The sequence below is a fragment of the Oncorhynchus kisutch genome, linkage group LG11 (genome assembly GCF_002021735.2).
Source record: "Oncorhynchus kisutch isolate 150728-3 linkage group LG11, Okis_V2, whole genome shotgun sequence".
Lineage (NCBI taxonomy): Eukaryota > Metazoa > Chordata > Actinopteri > Salmoniformes > Salmonidae > Oncorhynchus > Oncorhynchus kisutch.
In genome coordinates, this window is record NC_034184.2 from 69,178,889 (window position 1) to 69,204,020 (window position 25,132).

General features: G+C 42.9%; 1 protein-coding gene across 1 annotated transcript in view; it reads left to right on the forward strand.

Moving 5' to 3' along the window:
- The window catches only part of LOC109900166 (piezo-type mechanosensitive ion channel component 2), a 158,704-nt gene that overhangs the window by 19,679 nt on the left and 113,893 nt on the right, over positions 1 to 25,132 (forward strand). Inside the window, exons 2-3 of the mRNA XM_031836185.1 lie at positions 9,209 to 9,304; positions 24,682 to 24,807. Of these exons, the coding sequence (XP_031692045.1) occupies positions 9,209 to 9,304; positions 24,682 to 24,807 (222 nt within the window). The remainder of the gene's footprint in view (positions 1 to 9,208; positions 9,305 to 24,681; positions 24,808 to 25,132) is intronic.

The window sequence follows — 25,132 nt, forward strand, 5'->3', positions numbered from 1 at the left end:
AGAGCTACCCCGGTTAACTGTAAATGCTGTTATTGTGAAGTGGAAATGTCTAGGAGCAACAATGTCTCAGCAGTGAAGTGGTAGGCCACACAAGCTCACAGAACGAGACCGCGGAGTGGTGAAGCGCGTCTGTCCTCAGTTGCAACACTCAGTACCGAGTTACAAATGGCCTCTGGAAGCAATATCAGCACAATAACTGTTTGTCGGGAGCTTCGTGAAATGGGTTTCCATGGTCGAGCAGCCACACACAAGCCTAAGATCACCATGCACAATGCCAAGCGTCGGCTAGAGTGGTGTAAAGCTCCCCACATTGAACTCTGTAGCAGTGGAAATGCGTTCTCTTTAGTGAAGAATCACGCTTCACCATCTGGCAGTCCAACGGACGGATCGGGGTTAACCCACACTGTTGTCTCTCTCATTCAACTTTATTATTGTCGACAACGGCATGTTTTTTTTACGATGCTGAAATGCAGAACTCGCAGCTCTTTACTGTCTCTGTCCTTATGCTTTCTTGTTAAGGGCTAAATGCTACCTGCCCCAATGCATAGTGCCAACTGTAAAGTTTGGTGGAGGAGGAATACTGGTCTAGGGCTGTTTTTCAGGGTTTGGGCTAGGCCCCTCAGTTCCAATGAAGGGAAATCTTAACGCTACTGCATACAATGACATTCTAGAGGATTCTGTGCTTCCAACTTTGTGGCAGCAGTTGTGGGAAGGCCCTTTCCTGTTTCAGCATGACATTGCCCCTGTGCACGAAGCAAGGTACATGCAGAAATGTGGAAGAACTTGACTAGCCTGCACAAAGCCCTGACCTCAATCCATCAAACACCTTTGGGATGAATTGGAACGCCGACTGCGGGCCAGGCCTAATCACCCAACATCCGTGCCCGACCTCACTAATGCTCTTGTGGCTGAATGGAAGCAAGTCCCCACAGCAATGTTCCAACATCTAGTGGAAAGCCTTCACAGAATAGTGGAGGCTGTTCTAGCAGCACAGGGGGACCAACTCCATATCAATGCCCATGACTTTGGAATGAGATGTTCGACGAATAGGTGTCCACATACTTTTGGTCATGTAGTGTATGTACAGTATTTATATGTATGATGACCATTAGATGTGTGATTGGTCGATACACATATTTTCTGCCAGAGGTGAAATTAATGGGAGTGAATGGAGGTTGGATGGGGGATTATGCCCCTTGCTATTTGCTTTGCTCACAGGTGTTACAGTGAGTGTTACAGGATCACATACAGAAGACACGCTTTGTCTGTGGGATAATACGATGACCACACCGACTTCATAGTCCTATAGGATGCTATACCTCATCATTTATTGGCCGTCCTGTGTGATTTCAAAGTAAAGTTTGCTATGATCCTTCATGATTTGCAAACTTTTTAAGATTTGCAGAAGATTCTGTAAATAGATATCTTTTTTTTTTTAAACCCTAACACAGATGTTGGAACAAGAATTGAATTACAAAAAAATCTAATCTGCTAGTATGTTTGGTGCATAAGTCTGGCAACACTAGTCGTTTAGTTGGCCAGAAGTGGGAAGATTGGGATAGGGAAGGGTGAAAATATTTATTGTTTGCAAATTCTTTGTGGAGCAGTACTGGATCTTTTGATGTGCTTTTACCGGAAATATCAAATCAAATCAAATGTATTTATATAGCCCTTCGTACATCAGCTGATATCTCAAAGTGCTGTACAGAAACCCAGCCTAAAACCCCAAACAGCAAGCAATGCAGGTGTAGAAGCACGGTGGCTAGGAAAAACTCCCTAGAAAGGCCAAAACCTAGGAAGAAACCTAGAGAGGAACCAGGCTATGTGGGGTGGCCAGTCCTCTTCTGGCTGTGCCGGGTGGAGATTATAACAGAACATGGCCAAGATGTTCAAATGTTCATAAATGACCAGCATGGTCGTATAATAATAAGGCAGAACAGTTGAAACTGGAGCAGCAGCACAGTCAGATGGACTGGGGACAGCAAGGAGTCATCATGTCAGGTAGTCCTGGGGCATGGTCCTAGGGCTCAGGTCCTCCGAGAGAGAGAGAAAAAAAGAGAGAATTAGAGAGAGCATATGTGGGGTGGCCAGTCCTCTTCTGGCTGTGCCGGGTGGAGATTAAAACAGAACATGGCCAAGATGTTCAAATGTTCATAAATGATCAGCATGTTCGAATAATAAGAAGGCAGAACAGTTGAAACTGGAGCAGCAGCACGGCCAGGTGGACTGGGGACAGCAAGGAGTCATCATGTCAGGTAATCCTGGGGCATGGTCCTAGGGCTCAGGTCCTCCGAGAGAGAGAAGGAGAGAATTAGAGAACGCACACTTAGATTCACATAGGACACCGAATAGGACAGGAGAAGTACTCCAGATATAACAAACTGACCCTAGGCCCCCGACACATAAACTACTGCAGCATAAATACTGGAGGCTGAGACAGGAAATATGAACTGGAATTATGGGTTGCATTATTAAACTGTCTTAATTAGCATGTTATGTTTGCTAAAATTCAATATCTGTGTCCTGTGGCTGCTAGCAAGTAAAATTGCTGAGCAATTGCTGAGTTCGTTTGATTTAGGGACAAACCACACACTGTTTTGTGACACAACTCATTTTTACGAATGTCTTCTGTTAACCCACACTGCTGTCTCTCGCATTCAACTTCATTATTGTCGACGACACCATGTTTTTTTTACGATGCTGAAATGTAGAATTCACAGCTCTTTACTGTCTCTGTACTTTTGCTTTCGTGTTGAGGGCTAAACGCTCGAGGAAGATCCCCACACTGAATCTGGTATTCTATAACATAGGATAGAATTATTGTACCAAAGCAAAGTCAAACTCCTTCTCCATGTCTGTCAGTTAAGTCCACAGCCAACGGCTTGTGATAAACAAGCACACACAGAGTCTGATTGACATGTTTGGTCACAATAAGGCATGCCTGTAGTCACATTCCACCACATGCTATTTACTTTGGACCGATTAGGTCTCTGGAACGATATTCAAGCGGGCATCCAGCATTCTCTCACTGCCGAATAGAGATGTTTTGATTTGACCAAAGAAGGGCGGAAGGTAGCCTAGTGGTTAAGAGTTTTAGCCAATAACTGAAAGGTCGCTCATTCAAATCCCTGACCTAACTAGGTAAAAAATCTGTCGACGTGCCCTTGAGCAAGGCACTTAACCCTAATTGCAAGTCGTTCTACTAAAATGAAAACGAAGTTTAGCCCCAAAGAACATTCCGTGCTGTTCATTTCTTTATAGTTTAAACGGCGTGATATAACTCAATCCCGGTCTTGTCTATAAATCCCCAAGGGGATGAAACTATTAAACCTAGTCTAAATTTCTGATCCTAAAAGCCACCAGCTTGGTGGAGCGATCTTAGCGTAATAATGAATGGGGTGTGTACAGCATAGGTGATGAAGTGCAAACTCTACATGACATGGAGCTTGACGAGGAAGCAATGGGGCATGGAAGTGTGCTGCTCTGCATCCGCAAAGACAGACATAGCCTCCCTCTCGCTCTCCCGAGTCCTGATGTTTTTATCATTACGGTCACTTAAACCCACAGCAGATATTCTGAGGGTAATCATTTGCAGTGTTTGGAAGACCGTGTTTGCAGCTCAGTAAGGAAAATAAATGGGTGCGGACATTTTGGGGTCGCGTGGGTTTTTGTGTGTTTGCAGTGGCTCCAGTCCCGTCTCCTACTCCAAACAGTCAGGCTGGTCCTGAAGACCCAGCTGTTTGAAGCTGCTGCCCCAGTCAAGCCGTGTGTTGGCTGCCAATAGGAGGTCACCCGCTGGGGGGAAGTGTTAATGGACGCCTAATCCCAATAACACTGCCAGATACTAGGCTCACCACCCACATAGATCAGGAACCAAAACACACACACACACACACACACACACACACACACACACACACACACACGCACGCACTATATACTACCAAACTGCCCTAATAACAATACATGAATCTATCAGAGTAACGAGAACCATCAGTATCCTGTACATAAAGCATCCAGTGTTAAATCACTGTTGAAAACTCACTTCGAGATGTTCTGCTCTGTGCAAACACACAACCTTGCATCAATTGATATTAACGAATGAACTTTGTTATTGTAATTGCTTTATACAAGTGCGCCTGCAGCCCACGCACAGGGCCAAGCCTTTAAGTGGTGGTCATGGTTTTGTAATCAATTTGGGATCCAAACAGACAAGCACGTATGCCTGCATTGCACACACACACCCCTCTCAAAGCAGGCTGCCGTGGATCTACAGTAAAGGGTTTTATGTGGTCGGTGGTGCAGGTCACAGAAGGACAGGTGGGTGAGGTGCCAGTTTCAATTTAGTGTTTCATTTCCAAACCCTTGGAAAAGCCAGGATGTGGCCGAGAACGAGACCGAACCGATAGATACTAAACCTTCACACTTCTATTGGCCAATTAGCCATGCCCAATTTGTCTCAGGAAAACACGGGAATGTATTTCAAGGGGATATCAATGACATGACACCACCACACACAAAAAAACTACCCGGCTCCGTGGACATCTTCTACCTCCAAGCAATAAGACTGTTGAACAGCTAATGCAGAGCTGACTACCCACACATCCATTTCCACTGACTATCTGCACTGACTATATACACATTCACAGACAACCCACACATCCATCTCCACTGACTATCTGTACTTACTATATACACATTCACAGACTCTACTCACACATCCATCCACTGATACTCCCGCACCCTCCCACATACACTCACTCACACACTCACACTCAGACTACATACACAAACACACACACATAGACAACCCCAAACGCACACACACTCAGACTACATACACAAACACACACACATACACAACCCCAAATGCACACACACTCAGACTACATACACAAACACACACACATACACAACCCCAAATGCACACACACTCAGACTACATACACAAACACACACACATACACAACCCCAAATGCACACACACTCAGACTACATACACAAACACACACACATACACAACCCCAAATGCACACACACTCAGACTACATACACAAACACACACACATACACAACCCCAAATGCACACACACTCAGACTACATACACAAACACACACACATACACAACCCCAAATGCACACACACAATCACCATATTTGCTGCTCCTACTTTATTATATGTATATTGCTGCTCAGTAACCCTGATTACACAACTGCCACTAGTATCCCTTCCATTGATTGGTACTGATGCTGGCCGTGTATATAATGTGTATTTCTTTTATTTTTGTGTGCGTTTGTTTTGCATGACTTAGAACTATTCTTTAGTAAGGGTTGGCAAAAGCTCGAGAAACGAATGGGGCCAGTCCTGACACTATTCCTGCCAATACCCCAGTGGCCGGGGAAACAGGAAGCATTGACCGTGGGTCAGATGGCCCATGAATGGTCCCTATTGACACGGATCAAACAGATAAGCCCCATTTTGTGTAATTTGGTGTTTTTTTTTACGGCTGAATGTACTTGGCTGTCTCACGTCAGAATTAGACGTTCATCTATGTTTCTCAAACATCAAATTTCAAAGTTGTTCCGAACTTCACATTTTTTTATGTGTTTAAGTTTAAGTTCAGGCAATAACTCCAAATTGTTATGGTTAGGGTTAAGTTTAGGCATTAACTCAGATTGGTTGAGGTAAGGTCTAAGGTTTGGGATAGGCTTGAAACATAAAATCAATAACAACTTTCTATCGCTGGATTCAAATCCGCCATCCCCGTCCACAACGCCCTAGCAAAACCGAAACCTACGTTACCTTATCTCCCGAGGTCTGCTGACATGGATAGATGTCAAAATACTGACCTGTATCACGGGTGACTGGTCTGTGCCTTACAGTTCATTAGGAGGGAGGGAGGGAGGGAGGGAGGGAGGGAGGGAGGGAGGGAGGGAGGGAGGGAGGGAGGGAGGGAGGGAGGGAGGGAGGGAGGGAGGGAGGGAGGGAGGGAGGGAGGGAGGGAGGGAGGGAGGGAGGGAGGGAGGGAGGGAGGGAGGGAGGGAGGGACACAGCTGTGGATTAGGGCCATTGTTAGGATTTGACAGGAGGGATCATCTTCTCCATTCCGATGAAAACAGTCCCCCACCTACTCTCCCTCCATTTCCATTTCCTATTCTTTTGAACAATAATGCGGACGTTTTCAGTCACATGTCTTCTGCCGATGAGGATCATGTCCCACTCGGCACACACTGGTCGAATCAACATTGTTTCCACGTCATTTCAATGAAAACGCGTTGAAGCAACGTGGAATAGACGTTGAATTGACGTCTGTGCCCAGTGGGTTTTAATGGAAGCGTCATAACACTTTGATTGTCCCCATGTTACATGGGAAAAGGATGCAGATGTGGTACATATTTCCTGTTTCCATGACATAGACTGACAAGGTGAATCCAGGTGAAAGCTATGATCCTTTATTGATGCCACTTGTTAAATCCATTTCAATCAGTGTAGATGAAGGGGAGGAGACAGGTTAAAGAAGGATTTTTAAGCCTTGACACAATTGAGACATGGAGAGATTGTATATGTTTGCCAATCAGAGGGTGAATCGGCAAGACTAAAGATTTAAATGCCTTTGAATGGGGTATGGTAGTAGGTGCCAGGCACACCGGTTTGTGTCAAGACCTGCAAAGCTGCTGGGTTTTTCATGCTTAACAGTTTCCCATGTGTGTCAAGAATGGTCCACCACCCAAAGGACATCCAGCCAACTGTGGGAAGCATTGGAGTCAACATGGGCCAGCATCCCTGTGGAACGCTTTCAACACCTTGTAGAGTCCATGCCCCGACAAATTGAGGCTGTTCTGAGGGCAAAAAAAGGGGGAGGGGTGCAACTCAATATTAGGAAGGTGTTTTTAACATTCAGTGTGTAGTATGTGTAGTTACTGTATGTTACAGTATGATATTTAATCCATGACTCACTTCGGAATGCCACGTAGTATAAACTGGGATATCCCTCTACTCTCACTGAATTTCCCTCCACATATACTGTAATGTGTATTTACCTCCATTGATTCTGTAATATGTATTTCCCTCTATATATCCTGCAATCAGTATATACAGTATTTGTGTCACACTTTATTTGTATAGTTCCACATAAATGATTGACAGATGGCCATACTATCTGTTGATAAGCAGCTGTTTGCTAAGATTACTGTTAAGGTTAGGTTTAGAATAAGGGTTTGGGTAAGGGTTAAGGGCTAGGGTTAGGGTAAGGGTTAAGGGTTAGGGCTAGGGTTATGGTAAGGGTTGAATTGCTGTGTAGAACTCAAAAACAATCTTTGATATAGTCCCTCTGTTGATATAGTCCCAAAATGTTGTGCATGTCAGCAGTGAAGTGTACAGGATTAGGTATTTTCAAAAAGCAAAGTGTCACTTGCCACATCATCAGTTGGTGTGGAGCAGCGGCAGTTCAGAGGTCAGAGGTTCAGGTGCAAAAATGTGTGGAATGTAGGCCTATTTAACAGAGATGGATGGTACAATGATTCTCCTCACTACTTGTTTGTTTTGTCACAAAGTATTACAATTTTGGCAACCAGGAAATGGTGGTATAATTAAAACATTTTTTTTACTTTTTTGTTATATCCAATTGGTAGTTACAGTCTTGTCCCATCACTGCAACTCCACTACGGACTCAGGAGAGGCAAAGGTCGAGAGCCATGCGTCCTCCGAAACACAACCCTGCCAAGCTGCACTGCTCGCTTAACCCAGAAGCCAGCCAGTCCAGCTGGCGCCCGAAGTCAGCATTTTAGGCACCCGAAGTCATCTTAAAGGCACCCGGCCTGCCACATGGAGTTGCTGGAGCGTGACGGGTCAAGGAAATCCCAGACTGGCCAAACCCTCCCCTAACCCAGAAGACACTGGGCCAATTGTGCGTACCCTCTTGGATCTCCTGGTCACAGCAGGCTGTGACACAGCCTGAGATTGAACCCGGGTCTTTAGTTGCACCTCAAGCAATACAATGCAGTGCCTTGACCACTGCGCCACTCGGGATGCCAGTGGCGGTGCGATTTCTGCATAGTGCACCTTTAAGATGATGGGTCCTACTGGATTGAGTTAAACAATAGGGATCGTTCCATTTTAGACAGGTTAAGCAAGACACGTTCTTTGTTAATGATGAGAACAAGATGAAGCAGAACAGAGATGTGTGGAAATGAATATCATACTTTAGAACAGACAAATCTGACCACTTAAAAAAAGGAAAAAACAGCACTGAGTGTGTCTATTGTTGTGTGCATAGACATAGAATTTACATTTTAAATCTATGCTTAACTTCTGGGTTGGTGAGTGAGCGATGGGGTCTTTATTTTACCTTTAAGCAGGCCAGGCCACCAACCTCTGTTGCATGCAATAATTCAACATCAAATCAAATCAAATTGTATTTGTCACATGCGCCGAATACAACAGGTGTAGTAGACCTTACAGTGAAATGCTGAATACAACAGGTGTAGTAGACCTTACAGTGAAATGCTTACTTCCAATTCATAGAACTCCTTAGACAACGACTGATTGTTCATGGGAATGGACCACTTTGTTTGAAAGCCTGAAGAAATGTTCTGCCAACGTATTTCATTTCAGCTGAATAATACCATGTGAGTGCGCTGACTCACAGGCCTGTTGAACACAAGTACCATAAGTGACATTTTTCATAAACATTGCGCCGGCTGCAGATTGAGCTTCATGTATGTTTTCCTAGGTAATGGATGGACTGGTACTCAGGCTGACATGCTGGATGCTTGACTGAAATGGCATCAGCCACGGTTTATCTTAATGCAATCTGGATGTTTTTGGCCTGGGCAACGGTAGTAATGTCGTTCGGGCTCCAATTCTGCACTCCGACAGAGATCTGCCATGTTTGCTCCAGGGCAAAACGCCTGGAGTGCTCACTGTTGGAATTTCGGGTGCAGCGCGGTCGTCTATCCAAAAAGCATTGAGGTTTATAGAGCTATCCCTTCCCTCTCCTCCATTCCCATTGACATCGTACACACCACTCTGCATCATAACTGTTAGTGAGCCACAGAACTTCTTCGCCCTTTAATTTTAAACGTCAGTGCTGCTACTCTGATTTATTTTGGTTCCTTCTAATTAAGGGTGCTAACTTCTTAAGGGGGATTTATCCATGGTGTTATGTCATAGATGGTTTGTGATCTGACTTGCCTTATTGTGTTGCAGCGTGTCTGTTCCGGTACAATGCCCTGTCCTTCATCTACCTCATCTACCTCCTGCTCATCCCATTGTTCCCAGAACCCACCAAAACAACAATGCGAGGTAAGAAATTGACTAAATGACTAATAAACTGTTCCAATAGGCCATTTGACTGCAGGAAAGGGCTACCTGGTAATTCCTAAAGCAACCAAGCCACTTTAAAGAGTGGATGGTTAAATGCTTAAATGATCAGGGTTTATGGATGGCCTCGGCCTATACCTAGGATTTACAGCACTCCGTGACAGAATGATCTCTGACTGTTTGACCATCTTTGTGTCAGAGGAGGAGACGGGGTTGGGAAATGATAGGGCAGTGGGTCGTCATTCTAACACGGGGCTATGACACACACACACACACACACACACACACACACACACACACACACACACACACACACACACACACACACACACACACACACACACACACACCACTGTTAGTCTTTCGAACACTGTGATTGGACATTGAAGCAAAAACACATATGTCCTTAAAATACAGCACACATTTTTTGGGACGTGAACCCGCAGTGCCGTTGTCCTTTATGGACACTTCCATCTTTACCGTCTCAGTTTGAACATGGAATTTTATTGTACACTGTAAGCCTGCAGTCCAATATAAGACAGCTCTTATCCATCGACCCCAAAAAATGTTAGGAAAAAAACAAGAAAGAAATAAAAAAATTAACTGTTGTAGGAACAATGGCATATTTAGTGAACATGTGATAGGCGGTGATAGAACCACTCAGGAGAAGAGAGGGAGGAGGAAGGGAAGGAAGACAAGAAAAATAGAGTGAGATGAAAGAATGCAGCCTCTGCCTGTCTGCTCAGACACTCTCCCCCTTGAGTGTCAGCAGGCCACAAGTTCAACACTGACCACGTTTACATTCACACCAATATCCCGTTGTTATTCGGGATACTCAAGTATTCTGTTTTTGAGTTGACTCATATAAACATCATATCCTGTTTACAATAACCCGAAAAAGCTTGTATCCCGGTTATGATAAACCCGGTTAAGATGCCTGGAATATGCTGATCTTAGACGGGATACTGTGGCATGTAAACATCCCATTTAACGTTGTTTTTCGCGGTCTGCGCAGGCTCAGTTTCGCATATCATGGGTGTTGTGTTGTGTGATGTTTTCATCTGATTGTCAACTAAATGACTTCAAGAAGTAGGCTACCTACGCAGTTCGATCTACCACTACTTTCACCCCTAATTTATACAGCTTTCTGCTTATAAGTTCCGACATTTTGTAGACCATTTGTTTGTCAACTATAGTTAGATACGTGCAGCTTCTCTTCTGTCATAACTTGTTGCCCCAGAAGACTAAATAAAGTAGTGCTCACCAGAATAATGTCTTACATTAACAGAATGAATGCATTAGTAATAGTTAACACTGGTAAAGTTGTCTGTTTCGTTTAGGGACTTGGGAGAAAACGCAATAACTTCAAAACAGTGGGAAAAGTCTGTGCAGAATGTCCAAATGTCATCAGTTTGACCAGTTTTAAGGAAATGAAAAGCTGAGAAAAATGATGAAACAGGTTTCTGATAAGACTTAAGTTTGTCTTTGGTGCATATTTTAGGTGGTTGAAATACTGTTTGTTTGCATGACAGTGTCAAAGATAACACATTACACACACATTCACATTTTCTCAAGAGATGCTGAAAGAAAGAAATCACATTTCCACTCCTGTTCCTGAGACAATTAACATTTGTTGTATCATTTTAATTCTGCAGGAGTTAACATTATTTTAGCTTATATGAGAGGTTATAGACCTACAGTCAGTGTCCAGATTTCAGTTACTATTCCATTTAACCAATATGGAATATTGTGATACAATAGGAATATTCTGTTTATTCATGGATACAAGGATCCTCGTCGTGAGCGGGATATCAAAGGTGCATGTAAATTTATCCAGAATAAGACCTTAAGCGGGATTTAAGCTATTATCCAGAATACTGTGCACATGTAAACTTGGTCACTCACTCACTCTCACTCACTCATTAGCCTGCGAAAGCTCATCCTAAAATCCCATACACAAGCCGAATCCTCTGTCTACTACTATCAGTGCCTCTTCTCGCTATCAGTGCTGAAGAAGGCATTGCAACACTACACCCTAAATCTAAGGTTGTTCCCAGGAGGTGTATATAGTGAGGTATTGGCAGTGTTGTGCCAGCTTATATTCCCTCTGTGTAGCTCAGTTGGTAGAGCATGGCACTGGCAGCGCCAGGCTTGTGGATTAGATTCCCACGGGGGACCAGTATGGAGAAGACTAAATAAAGTCCACCAAACAAAAAAAGAAGTTGAAATGTATACACTCACTACTGTCAGTGGATCTGGATAAGAACGTCTGCTTAATGACAAAAAATGTGAATTGTATAAACACCCTATCCTGTCCCCCCCCCCCTCCATTGGCCAGACTTATTTCAGTGTTGAATAACCCAGCTGTTATCTGGTGAGAAATACCCTTTCTTTTAGTCACTCCACCTGGTATTCTGTAGGTCTGGACAGAATTCGACCGCGTGTGTGTTATATCTGTTGCGATACTGTAGTATTTGTCGTCACACGACTCCCACTTTAAACCAACAACAACTGAAAGCTTCATAGGTCATCATCAATTAGAACTTCAGATGCCCTTGGTGTGGCTTGCCTGGCACAGCACGACCAATGGAGTAGTCCCACGGCATGCCAGACAAGCCAAGCAAAATCAAACGCAACAAAAGTCTGCTGGTATGAAGTCAATGAATTGATCAGGTTGGTGTTTCAGGTCGGCTGAATACAGGGCCTTGATGCAGTATGTGATTAGGATTCATCCCAGTTAAAGTGAATGAGCTGGAGGAGGTAATGTCTTGCTTCTTGACTCTACGCCTTGCATGTTCAGGCATCACAATGTTATAATGGGGAGGCAGCCTGTTAGGCGCTCTGGATAAGAGCATCTGCTAAATGACTCAAATGTTAATGCTAATGTGGAAGACTTGGCTGACCTCATATATTTGTCAGCCTGTTTGCATTAACTTGACAAAGCAGTCTGGAAGCACAGTCATATTTGACCCCTGGCTGTATTTAAGCTATATAGTATTTGCCATTAAACACACACAAAAAAAGGAATGATAACAGCTTATTCATAATTATTAAGAATTGACTAAGCTAACAAAAAGTTTATTTGATTGAGTGCTGAACCCATAAGGTTGATGTACATGACACCTATATCTTAATGGACCAAATCCATACTTGATACTGTATGTACTTGTAACTAAAGCTATCTAAATCCTACTTTAGTGCCAGTAGTAGTAATTTAAAGGATTTACTTGTGCACAAAAATACAAGACAGGCCTTTGCTTATTTCTCAATCTTGGATTCTGCACTTATTCTCAGGGTAGAATGACAGTCGATGTGTCCAGTTGAGGGATGAGTTATGCCTACACCTCACACCCAAGGTGACAGGCTCCATGTTTTTTAAATTCATTTTTATTTAACCTTTATTTAACCAGGGAGGCTAGTTGAGAACAAGTTCTCATTTACAACTGCGACCTGGCCAAGATAAAGCAAAGCAGTTCGACACATACAACAACACATTACATGGAATAAACAAACATACAGTCAATAATACAGTAGAAAAAGTCTATATACAGTGTGTGCGAATGAGGTAGGGTAAGGGAGGTAAGGCAATAAATAGGCCATAGTGGTGAAGTAATTACAATATAGCAATTAAACACTGGAATGGTAGATGTGCAGAAGATGAATATGCAAGTAGAGATACTGGAGTGCAAAAACAAATAAATAAATAAATAAATACAGTATGGGGAAGAGGTAGTTGGATGGGCTATTTACAGATGGTCTATGTACAGGTGCAGTGATCTGTGAGCTGCTCTGACAGCTGGTGAGGGAGATATGAATCTCTAGCTTCAGTGATTTTTGCAGTTCGTTCCAGTCATTGGCAGCAGAGAACTGAAAGGAAAGGCGGCCAACGGAAGAATTGACTTTGGGGGTGACCAGTGAGATATATCTGCTGGAGCGCGTGCTATGGGTGGGTGCTGCTATGGTGACCCGTGAGCTGAGATAAGGCGGGGCTTTACCCAGCAGAGACTTATAGATGACCTGGAGCCAGTGGGTTTGGCGGCGAGTATGAAGCGAGGACCAGCCAAAGAGAGTGTACAGGTCGCAGTGGTGGTGGGTATATGGGGCTTTGGTGGCAAAACGGATGGCACTGTGATAGACTGTGCTGTTGGATTCCTTTCCTTGTCCATAACACACGTACTGTAAATACATCATTCCCTACATGTAAGAACAACACGTGCTTGTCAGTCATGTCTCTCTTGTTTAAGGAGGTTCTCTTGCCTCTAAATTAGTCCCCCCAAATAATTGGTGGCAGTGGGGGGGAAATGTCAGCCTCAAAATCTTGACTCAATAATATGACGCCGGTACGTCACAAAGACAGATTCTTACTCTATATTTACTCACCACAAAACATGGAGACCATTTATGACATCTAGTGAAGTGAAGACATGGCGCTCATTCCACTTAATCTCCAAGGAAATTGAATGACCATTTGAATGACGGTACGGCTGTGTGGTTCCCTGGTTTTTACAAGGATGAAGCAGCTGAGGCAGCCAATTGGACCGAGACAAAAAAAAACGGTGCTAGAAAAAGATAATCTGGCGGTGATGGACAATAGAGAGGGACCCCCGGAGGTGATGGAGGTCAGGGTTCAAAAGTACAGACTTCTCTTGTCCTTTAGCAGCTGGCTGCAGAGCAGTGGAGAGATTGAGACATTTTTCCCCTCAATTTTCTTCTCCTCCTCCAGCTGTTTCCCTCCATCGCGGCTCCAGCTTTAGGCTTCAGTCCCATCACCACTCCATGGAAAACATGGACATGCATCTCTATCAATTAGCTCTTTCCCTCAAGTCCTTTACCAATCCGAAATGTCCTCTGATTTTACACAGCTTTTCTAATAAAGCTCAAGTGACAGTCTGTACGTCATCCTCCGCGACACCTGTTGAGGCAAAGCTTAGTGGCCAAGCAGCTAACTAGTTAGATAATGTTGAGTAAGTTTCAAGAGGGCTCGATCCAATCATACCCGCATTCCAGCATTCACGCAGTAGATCTTATTCCCACAGTTAAATCAAAACTGTGAGAAAAGCAGTAAACATCACTATAGCAGGTTCAATTGTCAGGCCGACAAATCCCATCTTGACATGCGTGCATGCACAAATAGTAAGTCCAACTTTTGTGCCAGTCATTCATTTATGTCAATTGGAGATTTGTACTAAAACACACACATTGCTCAAGTTTTGATTCAGTCCTGTGTGAGCTGTTAACAAGTGGCTCCAGGCCATGTGTATACCCCATCACCACACCACAGGGCTTAGAGGTGCAGAAGACGTGATTTACTACAGCCAATACAACTCCAGGTCTCCTCATGGTTTGCTCACTTTGACAGTTCATCAGATGCTGTTTGCTTTGCTTCGGCCTGGTCTCTTAGTTCAATTGGGCTGATTCATACCTGGTTCAGGCGGTGTAACAGGGTTGGCATTCGCATCAACCTGAACCAGATGTCGTCCGTTAATTATAAAGATGGTAAATTGCTCCTCGAAGATAGGCGTCATTTCATAGCCACTCCTCACTTTGTCTGACTGCAATGTGGCATGTTCTGTGCTAACACACTCTTATGCATTTTTCAGTTATCAAATAGGGGGTATAACTGTTTTGAGAATTCTGCATAGTCAGTCGGTGTGTGATGACCTGATGCATTTTATCAACTAAGCAAACCATTGATGTAGACAACCCAGACACCGCCAATTGACACAAAAACCTTTTGCCCCAATGACTCTACTACCACAAATTCTAGTTTCTCCCCTCAATCGGAGGGGAGAAATCTCTGTCTCTGTCTCAATCTCTGTAATACAATACAGCACCACAATAGCAGCGATCTCCACTACCTTGAGCCATCCAGCAGGAAGGTAATACAAACAGAGGAGACAAGAGGGCTTCCTGAGGAAACAGAGCTCAATGGAGAGGTCGTCACCAGGGGACCCCAGGCCCACGCCTCCCTAAACTCCTTCATCCAAACCCCTCGTCTCTTTTCCTCAGGAAGCCGATGAGTCACCTGCACCGTCCGCACAACGAGTTGCCTGCCTCCCTGCCTGCCATCCCTCTTCCGCCCTGCATGTCCCTTTGAATCCTGCCTCAATGCAAGACGTCAACCGTGGCCCTCTGTGGTCCTCTGTTAAGGCAAACCAACAGTGAGGCTTTGATTCATTGTGGTATTGGGTATTTTTTAATGTGGTTTGAATTTGAACTTATGTTGATTCTTCGTCAAATTTAAACCTCTGAAGCGATTGTTTTGAATAGAAATTGGATCGGATGCTTGTTCAGCACTGAATTTAATAATAATAGTGCAAAATGTTTAGGGAGGTTGAAGAATGCAAGTGTCTGCATCATTGTCTGCTGGTCAGTCAACTAGCTCTTTCTGTTGAGGTTGCATTCCAAGACCAATACTGCATTCTGGCTTGGGCTTATTCTTTGGGAGCCCCTGAGGTGATGTCTCTGCCTCTCTCCACACATACACGCACACACAGGCGCAGACACACACACGCACACACACAGAGCTTCCACAATGTGCATTGGAGAGTCCCAGTGGTGTGTTCTGGGGCATATCATAGACTCTGAGAAACATCATAAGGCCTAATTAGAGACTGGTTGACAGTTTGTTTCCTTGATGCATTAAACATCTGTAGCTATGTTGTTAGCTGTAGCATTTACTGTAGCAGATCCTGAGTCATTTAAACTCTTAGCATTCATTTGCTGCCAAACTAATCAAAAACTCAAAATGTCCAGTTTTTTTTTGCTATTTATTTTGTGTGTAATATATTGATATTTATATTTATCAAATCAAACTGTATTTGTCACATGCGCCGAATACAACGAGTGTAGACCTTACCGTGAAATGCTTTAACAAAATATTTACCAAATAAACTAAAGTAAAAAATACAATTTTATAAAATTATATAATTATAAATAGTAACACAATAGCATCAATACTACTAATAAGACTACTGTTTTAATGAATAGAATTAGTCAAGCCAGGGTGTCTGTTCCAAAAAACACATTGATCCTTCAAATGTAGTCATGGCGCTCTACATTCTCCCAGAAAATGTGTACAACGAGGGATTTTACCTCTAATTACCTACCTTTGTAGAGGGAGAGCATGTTGGCCATGTTTTTACAAGAACATGTTAATAGATCAAATTGGAGTTCAATTAATGACCATGTCCCAAACTTCCTCACTACCCCAGTATGCTTTGACTACAGTCGAGACAGAAACTTTATTTTTACACAACCACCAAGTACCTTGGGGTACTTTGTTTTTATTTACTTTCAAGATGGCCGCCATAAAACATGATTCTTTATTTGTTTGTTTACTTAAAAAAAAAACTTTGCTCTTTACAAGATCAGTTTTATTTCAGAGGGAATTTGAGTCTAAAGACCCATCTAGTTATCATACACAGCACTACTTCTCATGCACTTCTTTCCCCAGCAGTCTATAGCAGTATAACAACTACACTATCACCTAAACACACAACTAACCCTAATATGCATTTTCTTCACGCCACAGTCTAATATGTCTTGGGGCTTGCACTCAAGGAATTCTCTCCAGGCTGGTTTAGACCTGTATTCATTCCAATCGCAGCTTTAAAGGGGATGTGACATGTGAAGGTAACTGTGGCACGATAGCACAATTTAGATTTTTTTGCTAGGCCGTATTTAAAGGGTAAGTGCTTTCCGCTAGATTACACCAGATGAAACAGACTACATTGAGCGGGTAGCTAGGTAACATAGTATTAACACATAGCTCAATTTAGCCTTGGCAAAGTAAAGGGATAAACATGTGGTCAGTTTGCTGGGGTATATTGGACAGTATTTATTAACAATGTCCTGATTCAGCTAGTAGAATTACAATGTTTTAATGTCAGGAATATGTTTTCAACAACTAAATGTCAACAACTTACATTTTGTGTAATTTTGAGTCACATTACATTGAGTCATTTTTTGTCAACAAATAATCCTTAAAACTTTGGGCCATGTTTAATCAGAGCCAGTAACTTGGTTTGGTTGAATATGGCTCTTACATCAGTTATGCTTAGGCTCTGGCAATAGATCTAGTCAAATTTCTGTTTTGTCTGTCATTTGAGCTCATCTAAACGAGTAGTCCACTAGTTGGCTTCCATGACAAAACAAATCAATGCCAATCAACTTTTTAATCTGAAGGACAGCTATTTCAATGGACTTAACTACAACATGTACCTATGCTGTTTCCCTTCATCCTTCTCTTGCTCTGACAGTATGGGTTCACAAATCAGATTTTCTCTCCCTAATAAGAACACCAGTAAAGGGTCATAGATTCACAACCATAGGAACCAGAGTCCATTTGTAATAATGTGATTTACTCCCTATCAGTGATTTGTGATGGCCAATAAAGAGCTCTACTTTCAGGCAACAGGATTGGCAAGGAGCAGCGGAGTCAGGCAACAGGATTGGCAAGGAGCAGCGGAGTCAGGCAACAGGATTGGCAAGGAGCAGCAGAGTCAGGCAACAGGATTGGCAAGGAGCAGCGGAGTCAGGCAACAGGATTGGCAAGGAGTAGCGGAGTCAGGCAACAGGATTGGCAAGGAGCAGCGGAGTCAGGCAACAGGATTGGCAAAGAGCAGCGGAGTCAGGCAACAGGATTGGCAAGGAGCAGCGGAGTCAGGCAACAGGATTGGCAAGGAGCAGTGGAGTCAGGCAACAGGATTGGCAAGGAGCAGCGGAGTCAGGCAACAGGATTGACAAGGAGCAGTGGAGTCAGGCAACAGGATTGGCAAAGAGCAGCGGAGTCAGGCAACAGGGTTGGCAAGGAGCAGCGGAGTCAGGCAACAGGATTGGCAAGGAGCAGCGGAGTCAGGCAACAGGATTGGCAAGGAGTAGCGGAGTCAGGCAACAGGATTGGCAAGGAGCAGTGGAGTCAGGCAACAGGAATGGCAAGGAGCAGCGGAGTCAGGCAACAGGATTGGCAAGGAGCAGCCGAGTCAGGCAACAGGGTTGGCAAGGAGCAGCGGAGTCAGGCAACAGGATTGGCAATGAGCAGCGGAGTCAGGCAACAGGATTGGCAAGGAGCAGCCAAGTCAGGCAACAGGATTAGCAAAGAGCAGCGGAGTCAGGCAAGAGGATTGGCAAGGAGCAGCCAAGTCAGGCAACAGGATTGGCAAGGAGCAGCGGAGTCAGGCAAAACCATTAGAAGTTATGACGGGCACGACGGGAACCAAGTTGCAACTCGAGCATCTTTGGCCCCAGGCAAGCCGGGGCCCTACCTAGCGGCCCTTTAAAACGAGCAAAGCAGCTCACTCCCACGGCTTGGCAGCCTGTGCCTCGCCAAGAAACATGTGGGGCTCACGCCGAACACACACCAAGTTTAAAGTTTTATTAGTTGTATGGATGGGTTACACATTGTAAACACACCATCCAACGACATGCTTACTTGCAGGTTCCTTCTCGACAACGCAACAACAATAAGAAATAATACAAGATAAGGATACGAACATAAAGTAAATGGCTCAGTAGAATAGAATACATTTTACGTAGATGTAGGAATTTTACTTGATCCCTCTTTTGTTGCTGCACGGCAGGAAAAGCAAACTTGTGGTGTATTTGAGGCTTCTAAAGTTTGTATTTCAGACTTGATTTGCCCTAATGAAAAATGTATCAACCCCTACAAAAATGTTGCTACCGGAGTTTTTTCCTGCTGCAGGCAATAAGTTCATATTAAGGTTAAGGTCCTACATCTGTAAGTATAATGTAAGTATAATACAAGACGGCACAATTTATAGTCCAATATTTACACAAGTTTTGGGGAAGGGGGGATAGGAAGGCAAGCGTTTAAATTGTGCAGTATTTAGCAATCATACATTTAGCAACCGTACGCTTGCCAGTCCTCTTGCACTGGCATCCAGAGATTCACATACATACCTTCACACTGTTGCATTCCATTAATCTCAACCTTAATTCAAACACGCTGGTGAATGAAAGAGAAGTGAAAAGGGGGGAGGGGGGGGGGGCTAAATTACACAATTTGTTTTGCTGATGTTCAAGTATGCCTACACAACCTCTTTTGTTCTTATGCCCTAAATCAGGCGTGGGCAATTCCAATCTGCAAGAGCCTGATTGGTGTCACAGTTTTGCCCCAGTTAACACACCTGACTCCAATAATCACCTTATCATGATCTTCAGTTCAGAATGCAATTTGATTATTCAGCTGTGTTTACTAGGGATGGAGAAAAAGTGTGACACCACTCAGGCCCTCAAGGACTGGAGTTGCCCACCCCTGCCCTAAAGCTTACACACGCACGCACGCACACACACACACACACACACACACACACACACACACACACACACACACACACACACACACACACACACACACACACACACACACACACACACACACCTGTCCCACACCTGACCCTTAATATTGGCCATAATAATACATGCTTTCCCAAAGGACTGCTAAGTGTTGAAAAATGTTCTTGACCAGGAATACATTATTAATGACACTGGTGACTATTTGCTGGTTCTAAATGAACACATCTGGTCCAGCTTCCTGTGTAAGTATCGCCTTTCTACAGTCAATTGGGACATTCTCAGTGGTGTTATTGAGAATAAAACAATTTGACATAAACAGTTGCATTCATGAGTTTTATTGACAAATGTCAATAAAAAAAATAAGGTCCGCCAAAGTGAAAACCTGATCAAAATGAATTTATAGAAGTGCTGTTAGTACATAAATTGTTTGCTCACTGGGAAATTAATATCCAACTAGTCAGTAACAACTGTGTGGAGTTTGGAGTTTGTGTCAGAAACTATGTGAGCATATTACAGTATTATAGACTCTACATCCTGGGATTTCCTGTGATCTTCTATACAGAAGAACCCCTTACCTTCTGACGACTCCTGTGTAGCTTGTGAACATAGAGCAATATGTGCATGTTCGTGGGAGTCTCAGCTTTTCATAGATAGCGTGTAATAGTTTGTAGCTCAAACCATTCAGACTCGACAGATATTTTTGTAAAATGTCCCGGCCCCGGGCCCCTTCGGGATCCGCCATTGTCTCACAAACACCACTCTAGCTCCCGTTAATCACATAGACTAATGGTCGGTATCTACAGATGCAGAAGAAATGTACACTTAGTATACCAAACATTAGGAACACTTTCCTAATATTGAGTTGCACCCCCCTTTACCCTCAGAACAGTCTCAATTTGTCAGGGCATGGACCCTACAGGGATGCTAGACCAAGTTGACGCCAATACTTCCCACAATTGTGTCAAGTTGGCTAGATGTCCTTTGGGTGGTGGGCCATTCTTGATACACATGGGAAACTCCCTTCATCTAAACTGATTGAAGTGGATTTAACAAATTATATCAATAAGGGATCATAGCTTTCACCTGGTCAGTCTGTCATGGAAAGAGCAGGTGTTCTTAATGTTTTGTACACTCAGTGTACGAATCCAATGATACAACCCAAAAGTCTGTAGCTCAAACACACTATGTTTAAAGTGGTTAGAAGTTCAACATGCATCAGTGTTACGGTGGGACTCATTGGGTTAATGGTATAAAAAGTTATTAGTTCTCATAGATATAAGGGATACAAATAATTTCTAAGACATAATTGGCTGAAAAGAAAAACAATGCAATTATATATACGTATGGTACATGAACAGGCTCATTGACATATTTCCACAACAGTATCTCATTGTAATCTACACACAATGCTCTTCGGAAAATGTTCCTCCATCTCGACAGACGGTTTGAAAGATTACAACCAGTAGGTGTTTATGATGTAGCGTGTCCACTGTTTGATGTGTGGAGCCTTATGAAATGTGTGTAATGGTAGAGAACCATAATGGATAGGGATAGCCTTTGGCAACAGTGAAAACAGTGCAGTGTGAAAGTTACCCTGCAGCCATGTTGGTTTGGAATAATACATCTCAAACGTCTAATCTAAAACAGACCGAGACACCAACTACAATTGGATGCTCGAGACCATTCACTGAAAATCCCTTTGTTGACGTGACATTGTGGCAAATGCAATGTTAATACACCACAGATTTTACATTTGACTTTAATCATAGCCCCAGCATTTTAAAGGAAGTAAAATCAATTGTTTGACGACAATAGATGTACAACTGAAGTTTGGCTCTTAGTTTGATTGTAAAATTGTAAAATTGTAAAATGTCACCGCCTGTGAGCAGGGTAAATTCATTTGAATTTCATCACTTTTGGACATCATCCCTTTCGATTTAAAACAAAACATTCCATAATTTTTGCCCATGGAAGAAGTGGTCAGAAAGCAACTTTTTAGACCTGAATTCCGAAACACGCAGGTGATAAATGTGCTCAAAGTTGAGCCATTTTACGTACCCCACCATACCATGGGACATCCATATCTTCATCACTGGAAAATATAAAATGGTTGAGTTTGATATCATTTTAAAGCTTACAAACAGTGGGTTTTTGTGTTGTGCCCACCATCGGTTGTGACAGAACATGCTCCTAAATACAGGCTGGGTGTCATTTCAGTCATAGAAATATAATTCATAGAATGGACCTATCCCTTCAGACCACTGCAATTTAGCTGGTACACAATTGAAATGTAAATTGAATTGACATTTTTACTTCTAATTACTACCACAAAGATGGCCGCAGGTTCACCCACCGTTGAATGTCAACTTAAATGGTCATGTCTATTCTAATATCTATATTTCTATGATTTCAATAGGTTTCCAATGGAATATCGACAGTATAATTTAAAACAACAGTTTTCCCATTAAAGTCAACATTCTCGGATGTGCTACCATTTGGTATTTATCTACCATTAGTAGATTTAACAGCTAAAACACAACAACCACCCTGTATTGAAGAGGGTGTTGTGCCTCAACCGATGGCGAGCACAACCAATGGCGTGCACAACACAAAAAACACAAAAATAGGGTTTAAGCTACAACATATGCAACATCTGAGGTTTTTAGATAATTGATGTATAAGGGTTAACAATTAAAACATTTACAAAGTGTTTATTTTTATTTTTTATGATATAATAAATAAGTTTGACAACCCTGTTTGTACATTTTTAAATGATATCAATCTCAACCGTTCACCTTTTCCAGTGATGAAGACATGGATGTTTTGGATGGAACCAAAAAGGGTTCTACTTGGAACCAAAAAGGGTTCTCCTATGGGGACAGCCAAATAACCCTTTTGGAACCCTTTTTCTATTAGTGTAATAGAAAGATGGGAGTGGCCCTTTGGGAGTTTACAGGAGTGTGTTCTTGCTCTGTGTCAAGGGCCTGACAGCTGCACAGTTAGTGGCTGACACTCAGCTAAGGCACTCTCAGCTCTCTCTCACACTTTGAGCTAGTGTCACTGCCTGTCTTTGATAAGGTTTGAGCTAAATAGAAGGGGCCAATTTGTCAGCTTTATTTGATATCTTCCTTGGCATTATGTTTCCATGGTAAGGAATATTACATGTACTTGTTTGTTTTGATGAAATCCTGCCAACATCTTGTTTGGATCCACCGTGAACTGAGTGGGCTCTTCTGCTTCCTGGTTAGATGCTGTGTTGTACTAATCGACTGAACAGGCTGAATCATTTCTATTCAGAAACTTCTTCTTTGGGCACTTCCCCCTTGCTTCATGATGCTTTTGCCTACAACACATCTAGACCTCTGCATCCTCCCATAATCACTCCTATCAACATCTCGAAGCAGCCTGTCAAATCAGCAGCATACCACTCTGTATCCAACTGCTGGTTTGCTAAGCAGGGTTGCTCCTGGTCAATCCCTGGATGGGAGACCAGATGCTGCTGGAAGTGATGTTTGAGGGCCAGTAGGAGGTATTCTTTCCTGTGATCTAAAAAAACAAAAATAAATATCTATCCCATGGTGGTGATTGGGAACATTGCCTTGTATAGGGTGCTGTCTTTAAGATACGATGTTAAATGGGTGTCCTGACTCTCTGTGGTCACTAAAAATCCCATGGCACTTATTGTAGGGGTGTTAACCCTAGTGTCCTGGCTAAATTCCCAATCTGGCTGTCATACCACCATGGCTACATACTTGTCCCTGGCTACCTAATCCTCCGCTCCCCTGTAACTATGCCCCAGGTTGTTGCTGTAAATGAGAATGTGTTCTCAGTCAACTTATGGGTTAAATTTAAAAAATCAACTGGCAAACCAGACAGCCGACCAATCATTTCTAGGTGTTGAGCTCTGTTTTATGCATCCCATTTAACTTTTGCTTTTCCGGCATTGAGCTCACCGTGTGTTTAGGTTGGTCCACACATGACGGACGGCCACTGGGCTGCCAAAAATATCGCTGGGATATTACTGGCCCTTGGCAGCGGAGACGCCTGTAATACGGTACTGTATTACGAGTAATGGAGTTGGATTACTGCAGGCCTGGCCTGTTAGGATGGGACCAGACAGGATAAGATGATTACCATCAACCCTATAACAGGGCTGTGGGGTCTCCACTCGGTTAATGACTAGATTCTAACATTACCCTACAGTTGGTGGATCGTTGGGCTGCTAATAGTTGGTTGCGAGTGTTTACAGGTCTGTGATATATGGAATAGGATTTGGTTGAATCAATTTGTGTTTAAAGTACGGCCTAACTAATGATAGGAGATTAGTTCTGAAGTTTATGTTGCAATAATATTGTTAGTTGACGTCCTTGTGAAGTAGAAATTTGTCTCATACTCTAGTAACCTTTGAACACCAGTAAAACCAGAATACAACCAAGAAGTAGCCAATGGTGTAAAGTACTTATGTAAAAATACTTTAAACTACTACTTAAGTCCATTTTTGTACTTCACTTTACTATTTATATTTTTGACAACTTTTACTTTTTATTCCACTACATAACTAAAGAAAATAAAGAAAATGGTCCAATTCACGCACTTATCAAGAGAACATCTGCCTACTGCCTCTGATATGGTGGACTCACGAAACACAAATGCTTTGTTTATAAATTATGACTGAGTGTTGGAGTGTGCCTGGCTATTCGTAAATTTAAAAAAGGAAGAAAATTGTGCCGTTTGGTTTACTTAATATAGGGAATGTGAAATGATTTATGCTTATACTTTTACTTTTGACACTTAAGTATATTTTAGCAATAACATTTAGTATTTTTCTGGGTGACTTTAATTTTTCCTTGAGTCATTTTCTATTACGGTATCTTTACTTTTACTCAAGCAGGACAGTTGAGTACTTTTTCCACCAATGGAAGTAGCCTAGTCATCACTACTACTATTTAACTTTTGTTAGCTATTCAGTGAGTCTGAAGTATACACTTGAATGACCTCCGTATCTGAAAAACCTTAGATGATCATGTTTCTCTCTCTTTCAGGCCACACAGGACGCCTGCTCAAGTCCCTGTGCTTCACCAGTATAGCCTTCCTGCTTCTGCACATCATCTACCAGGTCACCGTCAACAGTCTGCTAGCAGGAGACAACCTAGAACCCAACTTCAACTGTGAGTATCAACCTTCTCTACTATACTCCCAGCACAGTGTGATGTCAGGTCTACCTCGTTTACACACACGCACATGTGTAGGAATGTACAAACACGCATACGCGCACACACACACACACACACACACACACACACACACACACACACACACACACACACACACACACACACACACACACACACACACACACACACACACACACACACACACACACACACACACACACACACACACACACACACACACAGCTGTCCCACACCTGACCCTTAATATTGATGTCGATATGCTGTATATCCCACATTGATATAAATTACTTGGAATACA